This window comes from Amphiura filiformis, chromosome 12, assembly GCF_039555335.1.
Source record: "Amphiura filiformis chromosome 12, Afil_fr2py, whole genome shotgun sequence".
Classification (NCBI taxonomy): domain Eukaryota; kingdom Metazoa; phylum Echinodermata; class Ophiuroidea; order Amphilepidida; family Amphiuridae; genus Amphiura; species Amphiura filiformis.
In genome coordinates this window covers 3,671,089-3,697,966 of record NC_092639.1, presented here as the reverse complement: position 1 = coordinate 3,697,966, position 26,878 = coordinate 3,671,089, and the positions used below count along the sequence as shown (strand labels likewise).

At 37.3% G+C, this 26,878-nt stretch overlaps 1 protein-coding gene across 1 annotated transcript; it reads left to right on the top strand.

Moving 5' to 3' along the window:
* The first annotated feature begins 7,509 nt into the window (after window positions 1-7,509).
* LOC140165671 (L-gulonolactone oxidase-like) lies at window positions 7,510-26,554 on the top strand. The gene is given in 11 exon segments (XM_072188973.1): window positions 7,510-7,561; window positions 7,663-7,764; window positions 10,118-10,243; window positions 13,287-13,384; window positions 14,003-14,093; window positions 16,209-16,394; window positions 17,406-17,590; window positions 22,454-22,603; window positions 22,968-23,132; window positions 23,989-24,079; window positions 25,758-26,554. Coding segments are annotated over 11 exon segments (1,377 nt in total). The 5' UTR covers window positions 7,510-7,546; the 3' UTR covers window positions 25,926-26,554.
* Window positions 26,555-26,878: the final 324 nt, after the last annotated feature.

Sequence of the window (26,878 nt, the reverse complement as noted above, 5' to 3'; positions counted from 1 at the left end):
TGTCAAAGTCAACTCGCGAATGTGGATGGATGATTTTGCAAGCCACAATAGAAATATCTGAAATGAGTTGGACATTTTGTCAGTCGCAAGAAAAAAGGTGAAATCAAAACGGATATTCTGACAAAACTATGATAATAGACCCACACGATGTGCCTTACTTACAGAGGTGGAAAATATCTTTCTTTAGCAAACTACAGCCTGTCTCAAAAAAAATGTGCAAGTAAAAAACGCCCTCTGTGGCAATTATAAAATATCGTTGTGATATGATGCTTACATCAACGTCAAGGGCAGAGTCTTAGCTCTCAAATGCCGTTTGTTCTGTTCAATTTGCTTGTTTTAATCTCGAGATATGTTTAGTTAACAGCAAAAGGGCAAAATCACAATTGTGCCACTTTTACCAAGAAAGAGGGCTGTACATGTAAATCAATGATAGCATCAAGTTTATCAAGAGTTCCTTCATGAAATCAAAAGAATGCATCAATTACACAACAATACAAAATAGTTTTTACTGTTTTTACTGTTTTATCATGATACAGGTATAATGATTCTCTTTTCCACTTAAAACATATTAAAAGATAAATATATATTTCACATTCTGCTGTAAAATTAAATACATGTGCATGACTGCATGTCAATGATTTTGGTAAGTAGATAGGCCGTATAGCGAAAAAAAATCTGTAGGCCTACTTGATTGGTCCCTGATCACAATCCTTTAGGATTTATTTTAAACCCTTGAAATTTAGAGTGTACATTTTTTCTTATATCGCTTTAAATTTAGAGAAAATGATGTAAAACGTTACTTCAGAGTAGAAAGATGCAATGAATCAGGGTGAGATTCTAAATGCTATCTTCAGTAGATATAGCGAACAAAAATCCTAAAACGCGCACGGCTACTCTGCGTGATTGTAAAAAATCGTCATTTGGCGCGCTATTAAAAAAAGGGAGGAAAAAGAGGTAAAAATAGAGAAACAGGCAGACGCGGAAAGTGATGAATATGTAATGTCGCTTTGAACTTTCTGATCGGGATTGATGTATTAGAAAGAAAACATTCGCCGCTACATGATGAAGTAAAAATTTAGAGAAATAAATGTAAAACGTTACTTCTAGAGTAGAAAGATGCAATGACTAGGGATGAGATTCTAAATGCTATCTTCAGTAGATAGGCCGTATAGCGAAAAAAAATCAACGTACGGCTACTCTGCGCGATTTAAAAAATCGGCATTCGGCCTAATGCCACGCTATTAAAAAAAAAAAAGCGGGCGGGGGGAGTGGAAGAGGTAAAATAGATTTTAAAAATAAATTTAAATCTGTAGGCCTAAGATTTAATTTTAAATCTAATACTTGATTGGTCCCTGATCACAATCCTTTAGGATTTATTTTAAACCCTTGAAATTTAGAGTGTACATTTTTTTTTTTTTCTATATCGCTTTAAATTGATAGAAAATGATGTAAACCGTTAGGCCTACTTCAGAGTAGAAAGATGCAATGAATCAGGGTGAGATTCTAAATGCTATCTTCAGTAGATATAGCGAACAAAAATCCTAAAACGCGAACGGCTACTCTGCGTGATTGTAAAAAATCGTCATTCGGCGCGCTATTAAAAAAAAGGGAGGAAAAAGAGGTAAAAATAGAGAAACAGGCAGATGCGGAAAGTGATGAATATGTAATGTCGCTTTGAACTTTCTGATCGGAACTGATGTATTAGAAAGAAAAAATTCGCCGCTACATGATGAAGTAAAAATTTAGAGAAATAAATGTAAAACGTTACTTCTAGAGTAGAAAGATGCAATGACTCGGGATGAGATTCTAAATGTTATCTTCAGTAGATAGGCCCTATAGCGAAAAAAATCAACGCACGGCTACTCTGCGCGATTTAAAAAATCGGCATTCGGGCTAATACCACGCTATTAAAAAAAAAAAAGCGGGGGGGAGTGGAAGAGGTAAAAATAGATTTTAAAAATAAATTTAAATCTGTAGGCCTAAGATTTAATTTTAAATCTAATACTTGATTGGTCCCTGATCACAATCCTTTAGGATTTATTTTAAACCTTGAAATTTAGAGTGTATACATTTTTTCTTATATCGCTTTAAATTGATAGAAAATGATGTAAAACGTTACTCCCAGAGTATAAAGATACAATGAATCAGGGTGAGATTCTAAATGCTATCTTCAGTAGATATAGCGAACAAAAATCCTAAAACGCGCACGGCTACTCTGCGTGATTGTAAAAAATCGTCATTCGGCGCGCTATTAAAAAAAAGGGAGGAAAAAGAGGTAAAAATAGAGAAACAGGCAGATGCGGAAAGTGATGAATATGTAATGTCGCTTTGAACTTTCTGATCGGGACTGATGTATTAGAAAGAAAAAATTCGCCGCTACATGATGAAGTAAATATTTAGAGAAATAAACTGATGTAAAACTTTACTTCTAGAGTAGAAAGATACAATGACTAGGGATGAGATTCTAAATGCTATCTTCAGTAGATAGGCCCTATTGCGAAAAAAAATCAACGTACGGCTACTCTGCGCGATTTAAAAAATCGGCATTCGGCCTAATGCCACGCTATTAAAAAAAAAAAGCGGGGGAGTGGAAGAGGTAAAATAGATTTTAAAAATAAATTTAAATCTGTAGGCCTAAGATTTAATTTTAAATCTAATACTTGATTGGTCCCTGATCACAATCCTTTAAGATTTATTTTAAACCCTTGAAATTTAGAGTGTACATTTTTTTTTTTTTTGCTTTAAATTTAGAGAAAATGATGTAAAACGTTACTTCAGAGTAGAAAGATGCAATGAATCAGGGTGAGATTCTAAATGCTATCTTCAGTAGATATAGCGAACAAAAATCCTAAAACACGCACGGCTACTCTGCGTGATTTAAACAAATCGTCATTCGGTGCGCTATTAAAAAAAGGGAGGAAAAAGAGGTAAAAATAAAGAAACAGGCAGATGCGGAAAGTGATGAATATGTAATGTCGCTTTGAACTTTCTGATCGGGACTGATGTTTTAGAAAAAAAAAATTCGCCGCTACATGATGAAGTAAAAATTTAGAGAAATAAATGTAAAACGTTACTTCTAGAGAAGAAAGATGCAATGACTCGGGATGAGATTCTAAATGCTATCTTCAGTAGATAGGCCCTATAGCGAAAATAATCAACGCACGGCTGCTCTGCGCGATTTATAAAATCGACATTCGGCATAATGCCACGCTATTAAAAAACAAAAAGCGGGGGGGGGGGGGAGGGGAAGAGGTAAAAAAAGATTTTAAAAATAAATTTAAATCTGTAGGCCTAAGATTTAATTTTAAATCTAATACTTGATTGGTCCCTGATCACAATCCTTTAGGATTTATTTTAAACCCTTGACATTTAGAGTGTAGGGCCTATACATTTTTTCTTATATCGCTTTAAATTTATAGAAAATGATGTAAAACGTTACTTCCAGAGTATAAAGATGGAATGAATCAGGGTGAGATTCTAAATGCTATCTTCAGTAGATATAGCTCATTCCAGATCCCTTAAATTTAGAGAAAATGATGTAAAACGTTACTTCCAGAGTAGAAAGATGCAATGAATCAGGGTGAGATTCTAAATGCTATCTTCAGTAGATATAGCGAACAAAAATCCTAAAACACGCACGGCTACTCTGCGTGATTTAAAAAATCGTCATTCGGCGCGCTAATAAAAAAAAGGGAGGAAAAGAGGTAAAAATAGAGAAACAGGCAGATGCGGAAAGTGATGAATATGTAATGTCGCTTTGAACTTTCTGATCGGGACTGATGTATTAGAAAGAAAAAATCCGCCGCTACATGATGAAGTAAAAATTTAGAGAAATAAATGTAAAACGTTCCTTCTAGAGTATAGAAAGATGCAATGACTCGGGATGAGATTCTAAATGCTATCTTCAGTAGATAGGCCCTATAGCGAAAAAAATCAACGCACGGCTACTCTGCTGCGCGATTTAAAAAACCGGCATTCGTCCTAATGCCACGCTATTAAAAAAAAAAAAAAAGAGGGGGGGGGGGAGAGGAAGAGGTAAAAATAGATTTTAAAAATAATTTTAAATCTGTAGGCTAAGATTTAATTTTAAATCTAATACTTGATTGGTCCCTGATCACAATCCTTTAGGATTTATTTTAAACCTTTGAAATTTAGAGTGTACATTTTTTCTTATATCGCTTTAAATTGAGAGAAAATGATGTAAAACGTTACTTCCAGAGTAGAAAGATGCAATGAATCAGGGTGAGCTTCTAAATGCTATCGTCAGTAGATATAGGGAACAAAAAACCTAACACACGCACGGCTACTCTGCGTGATTTAAAAAATCATCATTCGGCGCGCTATTAAAAACGGGAGGAAAAAGAGGTAAAAATAGAGAAACAGGCAGATGCGGAAAGTGATGAATATGTAATGTCGCTTTGAACTTTCTGATCGGGACTGATGTATTAGAAAGACAAAATTCGCCGCTACATGTTGAAGTAAAATTGAGAGAAATAAATGTAAAACGTTACTTCTAGAGTAGAAAGATGCAATGACTCGGGATGAGATTCTAAATGCTATCTTCAGTATAGGCCCTATAGCGAAAAAAAATCAACGCATGGCTACTCTGCGCGATTAAAAAAATCGGCATTCGGCCTAATGCCACGCTATTAAAAAAAAAAAAGGGGGGGGGAGGAAGAGGTAAAAATAGATTTTAAAAATAATTTTAAATGTGTAGGCCTAAGATTTAATTTTAAATCTAATACTTGATTCGTCCCTGATCACAATCCTTTAGGATTATTTTAAACCCTTGAAATTGAGAGTGTACATTTTTTCTTATATCGCTTTAAATTTAGAGAAAATTATGTAAAACGTTATTTCCAGAGTAGAAAGATGCAATGAATCAGGGTGAGATTCTAAATGCTATCTTCAGTAGATATAGCGAACAAAAATCCTAAAACGCGCACGGCTACTCTGCGTGATTTAAAAAATCGTCATTCGGCGCGCTATTAAAAACGGGAGTAAAAAGAGGTAAAAATAGAGAAACAGGCAGATGCGGAAAGTGATGAATAGGCCTATGTCTCGGGATGAGATTCTAAATGCTATCTTCAGTAGATGGGCCCTATAGCGAAAAAAATCAACACACGGCTACTCTGCGCGATTAAAAAAATCGGCATTCGGCCTAATGCCACGCTATTTAAAAAAAAAAAACGGGGGAGGGAAGAGTTAAAAATAGATTTTAAAAATAATTTTAAATCTGTAGGCCTAAAATTTAATTTTAAATCTAATACTTGATTGTCCCTGATAACAATCCTTTAGGATTTATTTTAAACCCTTGAAATTTAGAGTGTACATTTTTTCTTATATCGCTTTAAATTTAGAGAAAATGATGTAAAACGTTATTTCCAGAGTAGAAAGATGCAATGAATCAGGGTGAGATTCTAAATGCTATCTTCAGTAGATATAGCGAACAAAAATCCTAAAACACGCATGGCTACTCTGCGTGATTTAAAAAAATCGTCATTCGGCGCGCTATTAAAAAACGGGAGGAAAAAGAGGTAAAAATCGAGAAACAGGCAGATGCGGAAACGCCGGAAAGTGATGAATAAGTAATGTCGCTTTGAACTTTCTGATCGGGACTGATGTATTAGAAAGAAATAATCCGCCGCTACATGATGAAGTAAAAATTTAGAGAAACAAATGTAAAACGTTACTTCTAGAGTAGAAAGATGCAATGACTCGGGATGAGATTCTAAATGCTATCTTCAGTAGATAGGCCCTATAGCGAAAAATAATCAACGCACGGCTACTCTGCGCGATTAAAAAAATCGGCATTCGGCCTAATGCCACGCTATAAAAAAAAAAAAAAAAGGGGGGAGAGGAAGAGGTAAAAATAGATTTTTAAAATTGTATATGTCTTTCGTTCAGTGACCGCATATATTGCACCTTCGCTATGACTCCAAGTTGACTGATTCCAAGCGTTCAATTTTGTTAGCACATAGGCCTATTGCTGGTCTATTAATAAAATTCTAAGACCACAATTCACTTAATAACTATAGTCTATTTTGGGGTCAAAAGAGGTAAAATTCTAATTCTATGGTTAATGAAAATGATGTGATCCTGATATGATTCAAAACATAAATGGATGTCCTGTCAAGGTCAAATGGGTGACACCAGAATTGTCTTTAATTTTGTCTATATAGCCCTAGGCCTATATACGGGTCTACATATTGGAGAGTTTGTCTACATCGGCATGCGCATGGGGTGTCTATAAAACTAAGACCTAAGACCTAAGACCCGAAAACTAAGACCGGAAAACTAAGACCTAAAAACTAAGACCTAAAAACTAAGACCTTAAAACTAAGACCTAAAAACTAAGACCTAAAAACTAAGACACCCCATCGGCATGCGCATATTTTACTGTAGGGCCTACTAATGCCTACACAGTTTTGAAATACTGTCACTTCTTTCATCAAGCAGATGGCGACAGGCCTATGAACTGCCTGCTCTTACGTCTCACCATGCAGTTTTTTGGCGTCTATTCCTTTTTGACATGGGGGGGGGGGTTGGAAAAAATCTTGAAGTATAGGCCTACAGTGAATCCAGCACCTTGTGGCGACAGAATAAGAACAAATGCACGCAAAGCGCGCCATAATTTATTGAGCGGCTAAATTGGTGAAATAGGCACTTTGGGGGCTAAAATGGCCAAATATGAGGTTAATTTGGTCAGAAACCCACATACTCAGTGCACAACATTGGGGGGGGGGGTGGTTTTATGGACCATCCGGATTCCCCCAGGCTGGCAACTTGGGGGCCCTATAGGCCTAGCCTACGCCTCATGATGTGCAAGAGTCTTGACAAAATAGGCCTATAATCTATTTCATTTCATTTTATTTGCCAGATAAAAACATCAAACATAGGCCTACAACAAAATAACACAATGATATACAATAGATTAGGGGCTGTGCAATAATTAGGCCTATGAGCCCCCCCCGGGGTGGTAAAATTTCCGAACGGCTCGCCAAAAATCGCTTGCCCCCCCTCTCGGCCCGCCAAAATCGCTTGCCCCCCCCTCTCGGCCCGCCAAAAATTCTTTGCCCCCCCCCCTTGAACATGCCAATTTTTTGGGATCCCAAATTCCAACCTTCAAATGGTCTAGATGTAGGCCTAGCCTATGTTGCGAGCGTAGCGAGCAGGAAAATTTGCATAAAGCGTTTCCGTACCGTTTTCCTAAGCCCTTTTAGAGCGTTTTATTAAAAAGGCGCCGACGTGAATGCCGACGGTGCAAAAATCGCTTGCCCCCCCCCTCTTGCTTGCCAAAAATTATTGCTTGCCAGTCCCCCTTTTCGCACCAAAATTTCTTGCCCCCCCCCAATTTTACCCTCCCCAGGGCTCTGTGTTACACTTCCACGAGGAAGTCTACGGGGAGAAATTCTACAAGGTACAAGGTAATTATTGCACAGCCCCTTAATTAAAAGCATGAGTAGCACGTGAGTAGGCCTACGTGCTAGCTATGTACACCCCCAACCTGGTTCACCTCACTCAAAAGGGATTTCATATTAAGAAAATGGCAGCCTCCACAGTAAGTACATGAGTACTGAGTGTTATGTATGTGTTTGCATTGTTTTTATGTAGACTAAAACCTTATTCATTATATATCTTGCTTGTTTCTATCTTTTGCAGGTATCAGGAGAACGTGGGCGAACATTTACAAACTGGGCAGCAACGTATTCGTGCAAGCCTGAACTTTATTTTGAACCGTCCTCTACTGAAGAAATAATTCAGGTAAGCTTTAGGTAGGTATGCTAGGTGAATTCATATTTGCCATCAAACTGCATCATTTTATATATCAAATCAAAGTCCTTGAGTAAACAAAGCCAAAACTGAAAACCATTTTTCATAGCACTTTCCGTAGCAAAGTTACATCTTGTCAAAGATTGACTTTCATCAAAAAGTTTCAGCTAGCAAAATTCCCCAAAACGGCATTTTGGGGGTGTTTCTAGATCTTAGTCTCATTATGATAGCAGCTTTTTTTAATGGAACTGCTATCCAAATCCCTCTAAAATTCCATGTGCGAGTGACTTTTCACCATAAAAAATCATATATTTGGGTCAAGTGAAGTATAGAAAACATATTTATGTACGTTTCCTTCTACGGCCAGTTGTTTTAAATTTCTATGTAAATATGCATTGACATTGTCGGCGAATTTGGCTGACTAGCAAATGTGTTAACTAAGGTTTGCCTGGGTTACCTACTTTAATGACACAACCTGACATGGAAGAATTTCTTCAAGGGCTTGAAGGACATGAAGGAGACTCACGTTTTCATAAATTCATAGACCTTAAGTTAACCTAGTCCAAATAATCAGACCCAGAACAAAATATTAATTTCTGACATGATCCTGTTCTGGGTTACATACATCGAATGTATGGAGCCGGTATATAAACCATCTAAGGATTGTGAAAAGCCGTAACTCACACATACGATGGGTGTAGTTCTGGGTCTAAACTGTTTCCATATGAAATCTTGATGGCAAATAGGACAAAAGAAGCACATGGTTCTACTTGACAGCTTTTTAATCCCTATTGAGGCTATTCATGTTACATGAATCACGCTATTGTGGACCATCCTTCTGATACTTGAGTGTTTGGACAAGCGTAATGATCGTTTGTCTACCTCTCTGTTTGTAAACAAACCAGGAGGTCGAAATCGTCCTCCTCGCCGAATACGAAAGTCAGCGTATGGCACTAAAGTTAACCATGGCCATGTCACCCTTGTTCGAAAATGTCTAACTTTCGTATGAACAACCGATAGCTTGTGATACGAAAGTTAAAATGTGCAATGATACCTGCCCGAGTCAGAGATTAGTCGACTGTTTTAAAACGCTCTAAAACAATTTTTTAAATTATCAAATTTGGCTACAATTTAGTTTGGCTAACATTTATGTATCTTCGCAAGATCATTTGCTTACTTTTAACCGGAAATACAGGTGCCGAAGTACAAATTCTGACCATATAAAAAACGGTAATAGGTCCTGTAGATCTTTCTTGATCGCAGTTGTTTTGACGACTGACTGGTTCGCCGGTCCCCCACAACTTTTTCCCCACCCGCTTCATGGAGCCTCAAGCTTGCAAGGTACCATAGGTCACCTGGGTTTTTTTAACAAAAAAAACTTATAATAATAAAATAATTTTTGGTAAATTCAAAGAAAGGGAAAATACCAATGCTATTTTATTTTAATCACAATATTTGTAATATTTGTAATCAATCACCTCAGAAAACTTGCAAAAGATACCGTAGTGAAAAATTATAGATAACACAATTTGGCTGCGCGTCATCAATTGGCAGTGTTGCAAGTATGTATTTAATTACAATATGGCGGCTGCCACATGTTGTTGATGTCTGGCGATCACTCCAGAAAAATTTACACAAAATGACGATTTTAGTAAGTACACTAATGACGAACTGATGCAGGAGTATAGCACAGTGTGTCGCTAATATGTCAAGAACAATATCCTCATATTTTTGAGACAATAAGAAACTTCAGGAAGAAGTTTTTATTCATATGCATGATATTGGGACCTGTATGCCAACCGTGTACATGTACCAAACAAGGTCAGTGAAGGTACATTACATGAGCGCAAATCCTTGCGTTCTAACCAGTATCACAAGCTATCGGTTGTTCTTACGAAAGTTAGAAAATTTCGAACAATGTCACCCCTGCGTATTGCTGTATGGAACCAGACATACGTACCTTGGATCTACACCTTGATTTATTTAACGTACGTAGATATGTAAACATAGACGTTGTCGTGGATTTTGATATTGGACAATTTATCTATTCTTTTTGACAATTCATGAAATTTATTTCAGCATGTTTTATATTTCCATTAGATTAAAAGACTAGGCCTACGGTAAGCTAGACGAGTACCTCCCCATCCTGTGCTCTTTATATCAGTGTCCCACTGAATCACTAAATTTAGCGTCATATGTTGAAGTGCATGAGTGACTTGAACACTGACAAATACTTCTGACATAATTAATCTCTTACCCACACAGATTCGATAATGTGTAGTCATCCACATGTTTAATGTTTAAAATTTTCAATATACCGGTAGTTGTCTTTTATATTTTTCAGATTTTAGACGAAGCAAGAAGACTAAGCAAGCGAGTGAAAGTGTGTGGCTATGGACATTCCCCATCTGATATTGCCTGTACTGATGGCTATATGATTGACTTGTGTAGATTAAACCAGTTAATTGATGTAAGCTGCTAGGCCCATCATGTCATCATATCATATAGCCATCTGATATTGCCTGTACTGATGGCTATATGATTGACTTGTGTAGATTAAGGGGGTACTACACCCTTTGATTTTTTTTTTTTGCATTTTTTGCATTTTGTGAAGAAATTACAAAAAAAATTGGACAAAGTGGTATGCAAAATGAAGGGCAAATCTTCTCGTTTTATTGGTGGTATCGGTATCAATGTAGCTTACATGCTTTTACAGATAGAAGCCAAAAGGAGGTACATCACTGATGATTTAAATTCACTTCATTTTGGAAAGCTTACTATCAACGGATTTCGTTAAAATTTTGGATATGTGTTGCTAACACATTAGGGAAATAAAGTTGATATGTAAAATGGGAATAAGTGGTTCCTGATTTCTTTTATGACTTCATGAACTTGGTGCTCCACAACTATCAAAAAAGGAACTGGTTAAAATGCTTCTATTTTCAATGTTGAGCTATATTTTGCATTTTTAACTTGCGACATTATTGCACTGAAACTTAATTAAGCCATAGGTAACAGGTTACAACAACCATACTACAGCAATGATGAAAAAAATTGTATTTCTTGTCACCTATACAACCATATTGGGTAGTTTTCCGTAAGCTTAAGTTTTGTGATTTTGGTAACTATTTTATATTTATTTGTGAAACCGTCTCAACTAGGCATTCTAAATTGTACTCACCATTTACATCCCAAGGTATATTAGTATATCCACCATGCACTTCTCGATATATATCCAGTTAAAGACAGAATATCAAAATTATGCCTCATATGATATCACAGACTCTCACATGTGTATTCAAAATTGATGCTTAAATTTGACCTGAACCAATTGACCTATAACCTGACATACGGTGACCTAATAGCCTTTTCTTCTCCTAACAACTAATGACTATGCATCCATTGTATAAGTGTTTATTTAATTTATTCAGTGTTATATCATGGTAGGTATTTTGCATGCACCACTATAGATTTTCTATAGAGAGTATAACAAAGGATTTAATGTATTCTATTCATGTACCCTACTTGAACATTTTCAAAAGAATAAATTATGGTTTGTTATGAAACACAGATCTGAGTTACTAGGTTACAGTAAACAAAAAATATATAGGGCTAAAATGACTTACTAAAATTGTTGAAATTCACTTTATATGTAGATATATTTTATAAGTTCAGGACATGAGGTGATAAACATATTAATGTACTTAATAAATTTGCAAGAAAAAAAAGAAGAGGGGTACTGATGAAAATCGGGGTATTATATCGCCTTAAACCAGTTAATTGATGTAAGCTGCTAGGCCCATCATGTCATCATATCATATAGCCATCTGATATCGTCTGTACTGATGGCTATATGATTGACTTGTGTAGATTAAACCAGTTAATTGATGTAAGCTGCTAGGCCCATCATGTCATCATATCATATAGCCATCTGATATTGCCTGTACTGATGGCTATATGATTGACTTGTGCAGATTAAACCAGCTAATTGAGGTAAGCTTCTAGGCCCATCATGTCATCATATCATATAGCCATCTGATATCGCCTGTACTGATGGCTATATGATTGACTTGTGTAGATTTAACCAGCTAATTGATGTAAGCTTCTAGGCCCATCATGTCATCATATCATATAGCCATCTGATATTGCCTGTACTGATGGCTATATGATTGACTTGTGTAGATTTAACCAGCTAATTGAGGTAAGCTTCTAGGCCCCATCATGTCATCACATCATATAGCCATCTGATATCGTCTGTACTAATGGCTATATGATTGACTTGTGTAGATTAAACCAGCTAATTGATGTAAGCTTCTAGGCCCCATCATGTCATCACATCATATAGCCATCTGAGGTACTGACGGCTATATGATTGACTTGTGTAGATTTAACCAGCTAATTGATGTAAGCTTCTAGGCCCATCATATCATCACTTCATATAGCCATCTGATATCGCCTGTACTGATGGCTATATGATATTGTACATTTCTATAAAAATAGATTTGTATTTCTATTGTCAGATATATGCCCCTTTTAAATTTTATGCGCAGAACAAATAAGTCAGCTGGGACCAATTTTTCTGCTTTACATCTTATCTACAAATGAGAAGCATATTCAGTCCAATCTAACCAATATGAGTTTTGATGGGGTAAAGAATGTAAGTGCAGCCAGCTGTTACTTAATATCTAGCTAATAAAATTGCCTCGCCCACGGGAAAATTGTGCACCTGTGTTCCAAATTGTCAGTTATTATTAATTAAATTTTGCCTTAGGATTCACTCTTGCCTTCTTAAATGCATTTCTCTTGTGTTATTGAGTTCGAGATTTTCAGTGATTTTATTATGAGTTCGGTTTTGCCTAGTTATTAGAAATTTGCTCTTTTTTCTTTTAAAAAAATGCATAAATATCTTGTACGTTTGTTTCAAAATTGAGTCACATACACATTTTTTGGGTTTTTTTGTTTTAGTATTGTTGCTAAAAGTTTGGTTTGGTGGGGCTCATTGGCTACTTGCCCCCTCCATTTCATTTGGTATCTCGTGACTGGGAAATGAAGTTGACTTGTATTCTTCTTTCCTATTTTTATAATACTGTATTGTTCCTAATAAATGCCTCAGCCCTTATAAACACCCGCTTTTTTTTTTCAATGAAAAAGTGACCGAAATACAGAAATGACCATGTAATTTTAAACTGCAATTTGCTGCATGTCCAATATTGCAAAATTGCAGGGAAAAACCTCAACTTCCATGCAGTTCATGGAGAAATTATACCATGTTCATCAGAACTACAACAATGTAAGTAAATCACATTCTTGCATGAAAATACACTTACAGATTTAATATGGTTGTATTGTTTGTTTGGGCACAGCCATCTTGGATTTGAACCTGGACGTGAGTCATATTATTGTGATTTTCAGCCCGATTTTTATGCTTTTTTCATTGAAATTAGGGTATGTCTGTTTTTTCCACCCCCTAGCCCACTTTACCGGTCTCTCTATCTCATTTCTCTCTCCCATAGATTGATGAAAAGAAATGCACAGTGAAGGTAGAGAGTGGGTGTCTACTCAAAGACCTCATTAGTGATGTATTGGAACCACATGGAATGGCATTGCAAAAGTAAGCTTTTAGTCTGGATAGTATCTGGGTAAATGAATGTACAGGGTGTCCCTGACAGAACTGTATCGTCAGAAACTTTAACTCGTCAGAAACTTTAAATGTTTGGTATTTAAAACTTTTAATGCCAAAACCAAACAGAAATAGTTAATGTGGTTATAACAGCTATCACATGCTTTTTAGACTATTGACTACGGTAATTCGTTCTTCAAATTTAAAAATGTTATTAGTAATATAATGTAATATGTTAATATTTGTATGAAAGGCTGTTGTACTCAGGGGGTAAAGTCACACTGTCATGCCCACTAATGCTACACAAAAGCACAAGAAAAGTGAATTAAGAGGCAACAGTAACCTGGATACTAAAGATGATGCGATCTTCCAATCTAAGCCAATCAGAAGTGTACATCCACTGGGGTAATATCGCATCTTTAAGTTGAACAAAATTCAACTCTATGTGACCAGAAATCCATCACGCGATAGGATTTTCATCTCAAAAGTCATAAAATTTTGGCTCTAATTTTATCACGAAAGTGATGATGTCGCTGCTGCAATGAGATATATACATCAGACTTTTAAATTGTGAAGGATAATGTGTGTTCTGTATTGTCTGTTATTCAGCATGGGATCAGTATCAGAGCTAACAGTGGGTGGAGTAATATGTACAGGGACACATGGTACAGGGGCCAACTATGGTATAATGGCTACTAAGGTAAGGGACTCAATGTGCATGCAGGGATGATATGTTCAGGGACGCATGTTACAGGGGCCAACTTTGGTATAATGGCTACTAAGGTAAGGGACTCAATATGTAGTACATGTATACGTCAATGTTAACTTGACATGCAGGGATGATATGAACAGGGACACATGGTACAGGGGCCAACTATGGTATAATGGCTACTAAGGTAAGGGACTCAATGTGCATGCAGGGATGATATGTTCAGGGACGCATGTTACAGGGGCCAACTTTGGTATAATGGCTACTAAGGTAAGGGACTCAATATGTAGTACATGTATACGTCAATGTTAACTTGACATGCAGGGATGATATGAACAGGGACACATGGTACAGGGGCTAACTATGGTATAATGGCTACTAAGGTAAGGGACTCAATGTGCATGCAGGGATGATATGTTCAGGGACGCATGTTACAGGGGCCAACTTTGGTATAATGGCTACTAAGGTAAGGGACTCAATATGTAGTACATGTATACGTCAATGTTAACTTGACATGCAGGGATGATATGAACAGGGACACATGGTACAGGGGCTAACTATGGTATAATGGCTACTAAGGTAAGGGACTCAATATGAAATCTGTGTTAATGTTAACAGGACATGCTGGGATGATATGTGCAGAGATGCATGGTACACTGGCCAACTATGGTAAGGTAAGGGACTCAATATGAAGTCTGTGTCAATGTTTTTGTGATATATTTTGTCTGCAAACTTTAAATTTATAAAAAATTATTAAAGGGGGGTAACCCTATTGGTTTTGGATATGGATTGTCTTTAAAATTACATATAATATCAAATATTGTCCCCTTTATGCAGCTTTGTGAAAAAAACGAGAGCATTTTCTGCGTAAATGTGAATAAATAGCAAAATTTGCAACCCAATATTTGGTATGCGTGAATTGCATTCTGGGAAGGCAAGCAATAACATGTGCCGTAATTCCCAGGCTTTCGTAATGTGCCATGCGTGCGTGGTTGCACTGACATTAACCAAGCTCCACTGTACAAGGTACACATTCCAATATTACGATGACATTTCCCCACAACCAGTCTTTTCGTGTTCGTCTGTATATCGTTCATGATGATTTTTGTATATAAATTATGGCAAATGGCAATAGAGCTCAATAACAAAGTAAAACAGAAATGCCCTGACGACAATGCTGGAAATGCCCGTATTGAACGGAAAATTTAGATTTTAAAACCAAATATATTTCCCCTTGCAATATGTACATTTCAAATAAATGTAAATAATTTTGGGTTTAAAAAATGGAGCAGAAAAAAAACCTATCACAACCGGGATTTAAACCGGGGACCTCTGGGTCAACAATACAACGCTCTAACCAACTGCGACACGCGGGCAGCTTCTAAATTCGGAAGGAATTTTCAAAGCTTTAAAGTAACGTTGTTGATCTGAAGTCTCTTCAGCAGTTATTGCGGTTCGCTCTTTTCATACAATGTGAATGACGCGAAACCAAACTAGCTGTTGAGGAGACTATAATTATATCTACAAATAGCCTGTCCAGAATTCCAGAAATTGGTAGCCAGCAAGGGAGGTTTATAAGCATGAATTCTCTGATTTCTCCGGAAATACATCGACTTGGAGTGTCAAATTTCAGAATAGGAATAAGAAAAATACGATCTATTTTGTGATACCAAAAACTCATTAACAATGACAAAAATCCGGGGGATGATGTTGTCGATCGGGTTACGGACCTTTAAACTGTCTATACCAACATTTTTTAATGTTTCTGGCAACCTTTTCTAACCTTTTGGAATGTTTATGCAAACATTTTGTTTGCTGGGACTTGACAATGTCAGTGGGCTATTTCAGTTGAAAACCATACACCCTATGGAAGACATGACCTTAATCTCCCATAGGGGTGTAGCTAATTTCAAATGGATTCACCCGTTTGGGTAATCCCTTTTGAAATTCACACTCCCTGTGTGGAAGATAAAATAATAAGGGGGTGTATGGATTTCAACTGGAAAAGTCCTATCCAAAGGCATATCTTTGAAATCATGTTGGTTGTTTTGAAAAGCATCCTGTAATGTATCTTTTTTTTTTTTCTCTCTCTCTCTCTCTTCAAAGGTTTTAGAAATAGATTTAATTACAGCAGCTGGGGAGCAGGTTACATGTTCACACAGGTAATTTACAGATCTATTCTCAGCAGCATGCTGCAGTTTAGGCGCCCTCGGTGTCATCACTGCAGTAACGTTTCAATGTGTACCCGCATTTAAGCTACACCAACGTCAATGGTCATGCACATTAGATGAAGTAAGTGAACAGAGTATAAATACGGCGAGATCAAGAATCGATTCTCTGGGCTAAACTTAGTTTACCAGAATCAAACATGATTCTCCTTAATTCATGCCAATTAAACATACAGTAAGTAAGAATCAATTTGAGTCGTGCAAAGTTTGAAGAAATTGCACCACTGATGATCGAAGCATCCCATAGGTTTATGTATCAACTTCCATGTACATCTACTGCATTGACCATGTTGACGTTGTGTGGAATCATACTGTGACCAAGGTGTACAAAAGATGCAAATATATCTTAAGTTTAAGACACTTACCTAGCTCTCCTAGATTGAATGGATTGTAAATGCATCTGCTGCCTCCATGGGCAGTGTAGCCATGGTTTACATATAGCTAGCCAACTGCATCCCATTCCCCAGGTGGTCCTAGCCACTGCCGATGGTTTTACAATATCGCAAAGGCATCTCTAGATATATCTTGGAATGTATTTGATGAATCTCGCACATAGTTTCTAATGCTAATTTTAAAGAAGATGATTATGTGGTTCATATAGCTATGAATTTGGCAGATGGCCAAATCCAGATTGGTCTTTTTGATAAATTCATGTTATGCTTAAATTATTTTGAATAAGCGAACAAAAGATCAAGTGCTTTAGCTGTAGATGGCAGCATATTAATTTCTTAAGGGTGTTCAGTGTGATAAGTAAGCGAAAGAGGGTGGTATACAGGATTAGCTATGGTGCAAAAATTGATATGCTGCCACACATGAGCTAAAGCGCTGGTCTCCTACATGGATTCTCACATTTAAAATAATTCATAACATCAGTAACATCAATTTTAAACAAAAATACAAATCAGCCATCTGCCAAATCATAACAATATCATCATCATGCTGTCTGTACTTAAATGTGAAGTGACCATATGATGCACAATTTGGTTGCTGACTATATGGTAATAAAAGCAAATTTACCCTTATCCCCTTAGAAATATAAATGTTCCAACTTTTCTCTTTCTTTTATTTCCACCAGGTTTTAGACAATTTAGATGAGCATATAGCAAGCAGTGAATATTTTAGATTTTGTTGGGTTCCTCACACTGAAGCTGTAGTAATGTATCAAGTGGATAGGACTACTAAGCCTGTGCAGGAGTCTAGTAGCTGGTTCTGGGATTACGTAGTTGGCCATCAGTGTTTGCAATTTGCCTATTGGCTGAGGTGAGTTATTTTTTTATTTTTAAGATGGTGCCTGAGCTAGCAGTGTTTGTGCTCAAATATTAAGAAAAATAAAGCCCACACTCACAAGGTAAGGTATAGGTTCTATATGTGAAATTCCAAGGCTCATTGTAATGTGTATTATATGTGCATGATTTTCATGGAGGGGGAAAATAGTGAAAATTTTAGTTTTGCTCAATAACTGCAATACATATTAGTCAGGGGGCACACGTATTCTACTTCATAAAGTTATGCCAAGTCTGACTTTTTATATGGACCTTGTTATTGAACCCATAAGGAGTTGATTCCAACTTGGTTTGAAATTCTCAGTGACAATTTTCATCACTTGAGGCGCTTTTTCAAAATGGCCACCAAAATCCCTTAAAATCACCATAACTTGGTCAGAGAAGCACCCAACAGCACGATTCTGATGTCTATACCCACGTTTTCAGGGTCAAGGAATCCAATAGAGTCATTTACAACAGCCTAGGACCTATCATTCCAAGATGGCTGCCAAAATTTCAAAATGGCCGCCAGTGAAAATTAATTTGGCTATATCTCGGGTGCAGAAAGTCCTAGAAGTGTGATTCTGGTGTCTATACCCATGTTTACAGGGTCTAGAAATCCATTAGAATGATCTAGAACAGCACAGAACCTTAAAATCCCAAGATGGCTGCCAAAATTGAAAAATAACCACCACTAAAATGCAGAATTTTGCCAATATCTTATCTTATCTGTGGTTTAGACTCATTATTCGGGGTTTACGATCCTTAACCTTAGCAAAACAGTCTAAACCACGGATAAGGTATCTAAACCCCAGATAAGGCGCCGTAACCCCAGATCAAGGGACGTATAGACACCAGATAAAGCAGGCCAAACCCCAAATAAGCTGCCTTAACCCTAAATAAGGAACCTAAACCACAGATAAGGCATCTAAACACCACGTAAGGTGCCTTAACTCTAGATAAGGATCTTAAAGACCTGATAAGGCATCTTAACCCCCAGATAAGAGACATAAACCCCAGATAAGAGACGTAAACCCCAGATAAGGCAGTCTAAACCCCAGATAAGGCGCCTTAACCCCAGATAAGGAACGTAAACACCAGATAAGGCATCTAAATCCCAGATAAAAGGCGCCTTAACTTCAGATGAGGGACATAAACCTAGGATAACACAGTCTAAACCCCAAATAAGGAATGTAAACCTTAGATAAGGCAGTCTAAATCCCAGATCCATTCTTTAGGCATCTAAACCCAGATAAGGCTCCTTAACCACCGATAAGGGACGTAAACCCCAGATAAGGCAGTCTATACTCCAGATAAGGCACCTTACCCCCAGATAAGGGTTGTAAATATAGGATAATGCAGTCTAAACCCCAAATAAGATGCCATAACCCCTGATAAGGGACGTTAGTTGGGGATAACACAGTCTTAACCCTAGACTTCTCCGTAGTCCACTTGCCCATTTTGCATACTCTGACCATTACATTTAAGCATAAAACTCCGATTTATATTGATTTGTGTGCAACTGATAGATTTTCACATTTGTATCTGATCTTTTCAGTCACTGCACTCCCTCTGTTTGTTAGCTTCCCAAGTGGACTACTGGCAGTTACTTTTATTGTCACTAATTATCTGATATTTTTAACTCTTTATGACCATTTTACTATTGAATACTTTAATTTTAATAAACATCATCAGTATAATTTTGAGTTCAACGAAATGGGTTCATCATGACTAATAATAACATATTTTTAATAAAATTCGACTATGGCATAGTCTATCTTAACCCTAGATAAGGCATCTAAATCCCAGATAAGGCACCGTAACCCCAGATAAGGGACGTAAGCTCCAGATAAGGCAGTTTAAACCCCAAATAAAGCACCTTTAACCCTAGATAAGGAACACAAACCCCAGATACAGCATCTAAACCCCATATAAGGCATCTAAACTCCAGATAAGGTGCCTTAACCCCAGATAAGAGACGGAAACCCCAGATAAGGCAGTCTAAACCACAGATAAGGCACATAAACCCCATCTAAACAATCTGAACCCCAGATAAGGCATCTAAGCGCCAGATAAGGCCCCTTAACCCCTTAACATAAGAGATGTAAACCCCAGATTACGTCTCACTCCCTTATCTAGGGATAAGGCACCTTACCCAGGGTTTAGATGCCTTATCTAGGGTTTACGCTTCTTATCTGAGGGAAGGCGCCTTATCTGGTTGTTAGACTGCCATATATCTGGGCTTACGTTCCCTTGCTGGGGTTAAGGCGCCATATGTGGGGTTCAAATGCCTTGTCTGGGGTTTAGACTGCGTTATCCTTGGTTTACGTCCCTTATCTGAGGTTAAGGCACCTTATCTGATGTTAGATCTGGGGTTTACATTCCTTATCTGCGGTTAAGGTGCCTTATCTTGGGTTTAGATTGTGTTATCATATGTTTACGTCCCTTATCTGAGGTTACGGCGCCTTACCTGGGGTTTAGACTGCGTTATCTCCAGTTAACGTCCCTTATCTGGGCTTAAGGCACCTTATCTGGGGTTTAAACTGCATTATCCTAGATTCATGTCCCTTATCTGGGGTTAGGGCGCGCCTTATCTGGGGTTTAGACTGCATTATCATAGATTCACGTCCCTTATCTGGAGTTAGGGCGCCTTATCTTGGTTTAGATGCCTTATCTGGGATTTAGACTGCCTTATCTGGGGTTTGTGCTCCTTATCTAGGGTCTAATGTGCCTTATTTGGGGTTTAAGCTGCCTTATCTGGAGCTTACGTCCCTTATCTGGGGTTACTGGCGCCATATCTGGGGTTAATATGACTTATCTGGGGTTTAGACGTTGTTATCCCCAGTTCACGCCCCTTATCAGGGTTAAGGCAGCTTATTTGGGGTTTTGACTGCATTATCCTATATTTACATCCCTTATCTGGGGTCAAGGTGCCTTATCTGGAGTTTAGACTACCTTATCTGGGGTTTACGTCCCTTATCGGGGGTTAAGGCGCCTTATCTGGGTTTAAATGCCTAAAGAATGGATCTGGGATTTAGACTGCCTTATCTAGGGTTTAAATCCCTTATTTGGGGTTAATGGGCCTGATCTGGGGTTTGCGTCTCTTATCTGGGGTTTAGGTGCATTATCTGGGGTTTACGACCCTTATCTAGATTTAAGGTACCTTACGTGGGGTTTAGATGCCTTATCTGTGGTTTATGTTCCTTATTTAGGGTTAAGGCACCTTATTTGGGGTTTGGCCTGCTTTATACTGGGGTCTACGTCCCTTAATCTGGGGTTACTGGCGCCTTATCTGGGGTTTAGATACCTTATATGGGGTTTAGACTGCGTTATACTAAGGTTAAGGCATCTTAGCCTCAGGATAAGGCGGTCTAAACCACAGATAAGATAAGATATAGTCAAAATTCTGCATTTTAGTGGTGGTTATTTTTCAATTTTGGCGGTAATCTTGGGATTTGAAGGTCATGTGCTGTTCTAGATTATTCTAATGGATTTCTAGACCCTGTAAACATGGGTAGAGACACCAGAATCATACTTCTAGGACTTTCTGCACCCGAGATATAGCCTTAATTAATTTTCACTGGTCGCCATTTTGAAATTTTTGCAGCCATCTTGGAGAATGATAGGTCCTAGGCTGTTGTAAATGACTCTATTGGATTCCTTGGCCCTGAAAACATGGGTATAGACATCAGAATCGTGCTGCTGGGTGCTTCAAAAATGCAAAAATAGTCACAAATTTGTGTTAAACACATCGAATTGACCCTTAAACCCCTTAAAATGGTTGACAAACATACACATTAGGTATTCCTAGTGTAAAATATAATTTATAAGATTGACTTTGGCCAAAACAAAGTTCACTACTTTAAATAGATACAATGAAAAATGCATCATTTTATAAAGCGCCCTCATTAGTTGAAAAAAGAAAGTGAGATTTTCAAACCAAGTTGGAAGTTATTCCTTATGATGTTATTGAACACATGAAAGTTAAAAATCAAACTTGGCACAACTTCTGAAGTAAGGCTAGTTTGGTGACGAGTGCCTCCTGACTATATGGAAGTATAAATGTGAGCAGTGGCTTCCTTGACTCATTTCCTATTACCCTACAGAAATAAACTGTAATATGAAAGCTAACCTGGAAAAATATTGCCTGATGAATGCTCCGACTTGCATAAACAATTTACACACTAAAAAGTTTGAAGTTGAGATACACAAGATAAGCATTAGCCAACTCATCACCTCATTTCAATATACACTTTCAAAACACATATTTGTGTGAGGCTAATGAAATGAATTGATTAGTGTCCCATCACATACTTTTTCAGTGAAATATGAGGTTATGATTTCATTATTCATTATTTTGGAAAATTTCATTATTGTCAAAACTTTCATTTATATGGCTATTACCTATATTGTTGATGAAAGACCATCTCAAAACAGTTATTAATGCTTAGATCATCATTACAGACATTTTGCAACAGATTGAGAAAAGATTTGAATTTGTTTTTATTAAAATGAAAAGAAATTTGTAATTTTTGTTATCACTAGAAACACGATGATGTAATCTTTAAATGTCCATTATTTACTACATCTTCTACCCCTACAACTAAAAAAACCGGCTGATTATGATCAGCAGGGATTGTCAGACATTTTGAGAGTTTCAATTTTGATTATTTCCATCTCAATTCTCAGATAACTGACTTTTTAATGAAAATAATGAAAGTTTTAGTCAAATTGAAAAGGTGATGCGGGCAGGTGTCGGGAAACTAACAATCAACTTTCATTAGCCTAATGTCTGATCTGATTATCTACTTGGTTGTCAGAGTCTATTGACAATCTTTATACCATTGTTCTTTTATTTCAGTTCATTTTTTCCATCAATGGTGGGATTCATCAACAGAACATTTTTCAACTTGCTATGTAGTAAACCAAAAGAAAGGATCAACACAAGTCAAAAGATACTCAACTTTGACTGTCTCTTTCAACAATATGTTACAGATTGGGCCATACCAAGGTAAGAGGGAAAGAAGGGGAAAGAAAGGAATTGGGGGTCATTATACACAATTTTGCATGAAATATCATAAAATGGATCTGTTTGGGCAAATATTTGATGGAAATGAATTTGAAGGTGTGGGAGATGTGTTAAAAAGCAACATAAGGTCCTCCAAAGTCAAAGGTCATCTAGAGGTCAAATTGTAAATTACTCTAATTCGACTGAAACTTGTTGGAACATGTGGACGACAAGAGCATGCTAAAATCATTTTTCCCTGGATCTCAAACAAAATCTTGAACTTTTTTTGGAAAAGGGGGGGGGGATGAGGCTATGGATCACTAAATGCTCCTTTAATACAATGTTATCTTGTTGTTTTATACCACAGAGAACATACAGCTACAGTACTGACAGAATTAAGAACATGGTTTCAAGAAAATCCAAATGAAGCTGCCCATAGCCCTGTAGAAGTACGCTTCTGTAAAGGGGACAATATCATGATTAGTCCAGCTCATGGAAGGGACACATGCTTCATAAACATTATTGTATATAGGTAAGGAGACAATACCATGATTAGTCCAGCTCATGGAAGGACAACATGCTTCATTAACATTATTGTATACAGGTAAGAAGATACACAAGCTTCCTGAGCATTATTGTGTAAACAATATTAATGCACAAAAGAAAGTTGACACTTTTTTGAGTGGTCATAATTCGTAATGATTGATTGAGACATTGACATTATATTATTGTGCAAAAATGTTGCTAACTGTAGTTTGATGCCTCATATTGTAAAAAGAACTCGGAATTGTAACAATTTTGTGAAAAATTGAAATGAGCCGAGCTGCTTCCTGCAAGTAGGCCTACTCATTTTCTCCCAATTTTTGAACGAAAAACGGTATGGAAATGTTATTTAAACTTGTAAACCCTTATTATTTTCATTTGTATTGAGTTGCTAACAATTTTCAGAATGTTGGGTATGTATGAACAGGGTTCATTCATAGGATTTTGGGCATGATTGTTGATTTATGCCATCAGCTCACGCCTCTGGCATAAACAGCGATCATGCCCTCAATCCTATGAATGAACCCCTAATTAATTTTGAATGAAAAAATGTGAACGAATCGAGTGGAAAAAAAAATACAGATTTTTGTGACTGTGAAGGGTTTACAGAGTTATTTGCTTAAAAAAGATTACAAAAACAACGACAAAAAACAATGCTCAACTGTGAAAGTTGAGCCCGCCCTGTAGAACAGGGTGTTTTGTTTTTCGTCTCTTTATTCAAACGTACCAAAAACTATTACCAGATTGATGGGTATTATTGTGTGGTTTGTATTTACATTGCCGACCAGCAGGTGTCAAAATACTGCTTTCATTTCATTATTATGTCTTGTTTTCCTTTTTTCCAGACCATATGGTAAATTGATTCCATACGCCAAGTACTGGACAGCATATGAAAACATTGTCAAGAGAGTGGGTGGAAGACCACACTGGGCAAAGGTGAGTCTTATGAAATATTACATGCTTGTTTTAAACTATAATCTGAGACTAAAAAAAGACTAGTTTGCTTCAGATGTCATTGTCAATCAAATTCCCCACAACCCTTGATTGGTTAGTAGCGCATAAAAGGAAGGGCGATTCATTCGGTGTCTTCATCGGAGAAGAGGAATCACAGAAATTGGCAAAATATTACGGTAGTTTTACAAGGCAAAAAGCAACTTTTCCTAGGCATTGTTGACATGGTGCCTTCAAGAAAGAAAGTATCTTATTACTAAATATAAGACCTAACTTTTAAGTTGGTTCGTATATGATTGAGGGTGTAAAGTTAACCATAAGGCACACTGTTTTACCACTGCGTTCAGAAATTCACTCGTAAACAAATCGTTTCTGAGTTTGATTGACAGAGAACATCAGATGCAAACTAATCTTTAATTCTGTGTCTGATTATATACATGTACTTTGTTTGTGAGCCTTAAATTTAGGAAATTTTGTTTTTACTAGCTTCTATCATATAGGCAGGTGCAACATTTTGAATAGTGGGCCATCATTCACTACAGTAGATGATAGGAAAAAACAAAAATTTCAACCGTTTATTCTCATTTTAAAAAAATTAATGGAAATAAAGATTTTGAAGGAAATTGAAGCTTACACAATATTTTAGTACCATTTTTAAAAACTAATCCACCCATCATAATAATCAGCATGTCTGCAATGACGTAGGGTCATATGTGATGCGATCAAGCAAAATGAGTCGGAAGTCGGGAATATTGATTTTGAGATACAATCAATAATAGTATTCAACTTCTTTTGTATTTTATTGTTCTGAGCAACACTAAAATTGCCATATCTCCGGAACCTTAAGTCTAATTATGATGGGGTTTTCAGTGAAATAAAGCTCTGAAAATGGCTCATGTAATAAAGTTAAAAACTGAATTTTAATTTTGATCGACATCAGACTCATTTTGCTTGATCGCATCACATATACAGCCTAATGGCAGCAGAAATAATGCTTGTCCAATCAGATTTTGTGTTTACAAGCTAGACCACACCCACATAAGAATATACCTTGTGTCACCTTCAGCTAAGTAGTGATGTAATTAAGTGCGTATTTTGCTATTTGTAGCAGTGTTCCAGGCTATTCCAGTTGAAATTTATACACCCCTATGGAAGACATTAATCTTCCACACAGGGCAGTGTCTTAGCTAGCCACCCATCTGCCTGTCATTTTAGATGGGGAATTCGTTCCTTGGACGGGCAAAATTGATGCCTTTGACAGATGTTATATTATAAATTGTATGTGTTGAGAAGCTAATTGACCTTTAGTAGACCAGATTTGTAGAACAAGGCCATATCAGCACATATTTGAACTCTTTGAAACCCAATGGGCTATTATAGACGTCGGGTAAATGCTTTAAAGGTCAAATTGGGACAGGCAATTTTATTCAATGACAGGCAACCCTCAATTTCTAGCTAAGACCCTGACACAGGGGGTGTAGATTACAAATGAACAAGTCGCCCATTCAGGTAACCCCATTTGAAATTCACACCTCCTGTGTGGAAGATTAAGATCATGTCATGGTCAATAATGCTTGTATATATATATGTGTAAACAGGTGTAAACCTGTGTGTAGCATACTCACCTGTGTGTAGCATACTCACCATGGTGTTTTTTTCACAGGCTCATAAGGAAACAGGGAAGCAGTTGACTGAGATGTATCCAGAGTTTGATAAGTTTTGTGAGATCCGCAAGAAGGTTGATCCCCAAGGCATGTTTCTCAACAAGTATTTAGAGCGTATACTGTGTATGGATAATGGAGCCGCAGGTGATGCCAAAGTTATACACTAGACTGATGCCCATAGTGTGTTAACACACAAGGTTGATCCCCAAGGCATGTTTCTCAACAAGTATTTAGAGCGTATACTGTGTATGGATAATGGAGCCGCAGGTGATGCCAAAGTTATACACTAGACTGATGCCCATATGTGTTAACACACAAGGTTGATCCCCAAGGCATGTTTCTCAACAAGTATTTAGAGCGTATACTGTGTATGGATAATGGAGCCGCAGGTGATGCCAAAGTTATACACTAGACTGATGCCCATATGTGTTAACACACAAGGTTGATCCCCAAGGCATGTTTCTCAACAAGTATTTAGAGCGTATACTGTGTATGGATAATGGAGCCGCAGGTGATGCCAAAGTTATACACTAGACTGATGCCCATATGTGTTAACACACAAGGTTGATCCCCAAGGCATGTTTCTCAACAAGTATTTAGAGCGTATACTGTGTATGGATAATGGAGCCGCAGGTGATGCCCAAGTTATACACTAGACTGATGCCCATATGTGTTAACACACAAGGTTGATCCCCAAGGCATGTTTCTCAACAAGTATTTAGAGCGTATACTGTGTATGGATAATGGAGCCGCAGGTGATGCCCAAGTTATACACTAGACTGATGCCCATGTGTTAACACACAAGGTTGATCCTCAAGGCATGTTTCTCACCCAGGGGGTAGAGCAGTCAGAGGGGGCCATTTTCAGAAAAACAATAACTGTTAAAAATGTCCGCTTCACAGGGGGGTGTCTTTTTCCTCCCTTTCTTTCCTCCTTCCTTTCTCTTTTCTCTTTCTTTTTCATTCTTTACTTTCTTCCTTCATTTTCATCTCTCTCTCTATTCCTCTTTCTTTGCATTTCATTTAATATCTAGAGTTTGTCTGCGACCGCTTACGCTCGCGCTGCTTTAATTTGCGTGTTGCGCCATTTCTAGTACGCACCTTTTAACATCGCGTTTCTC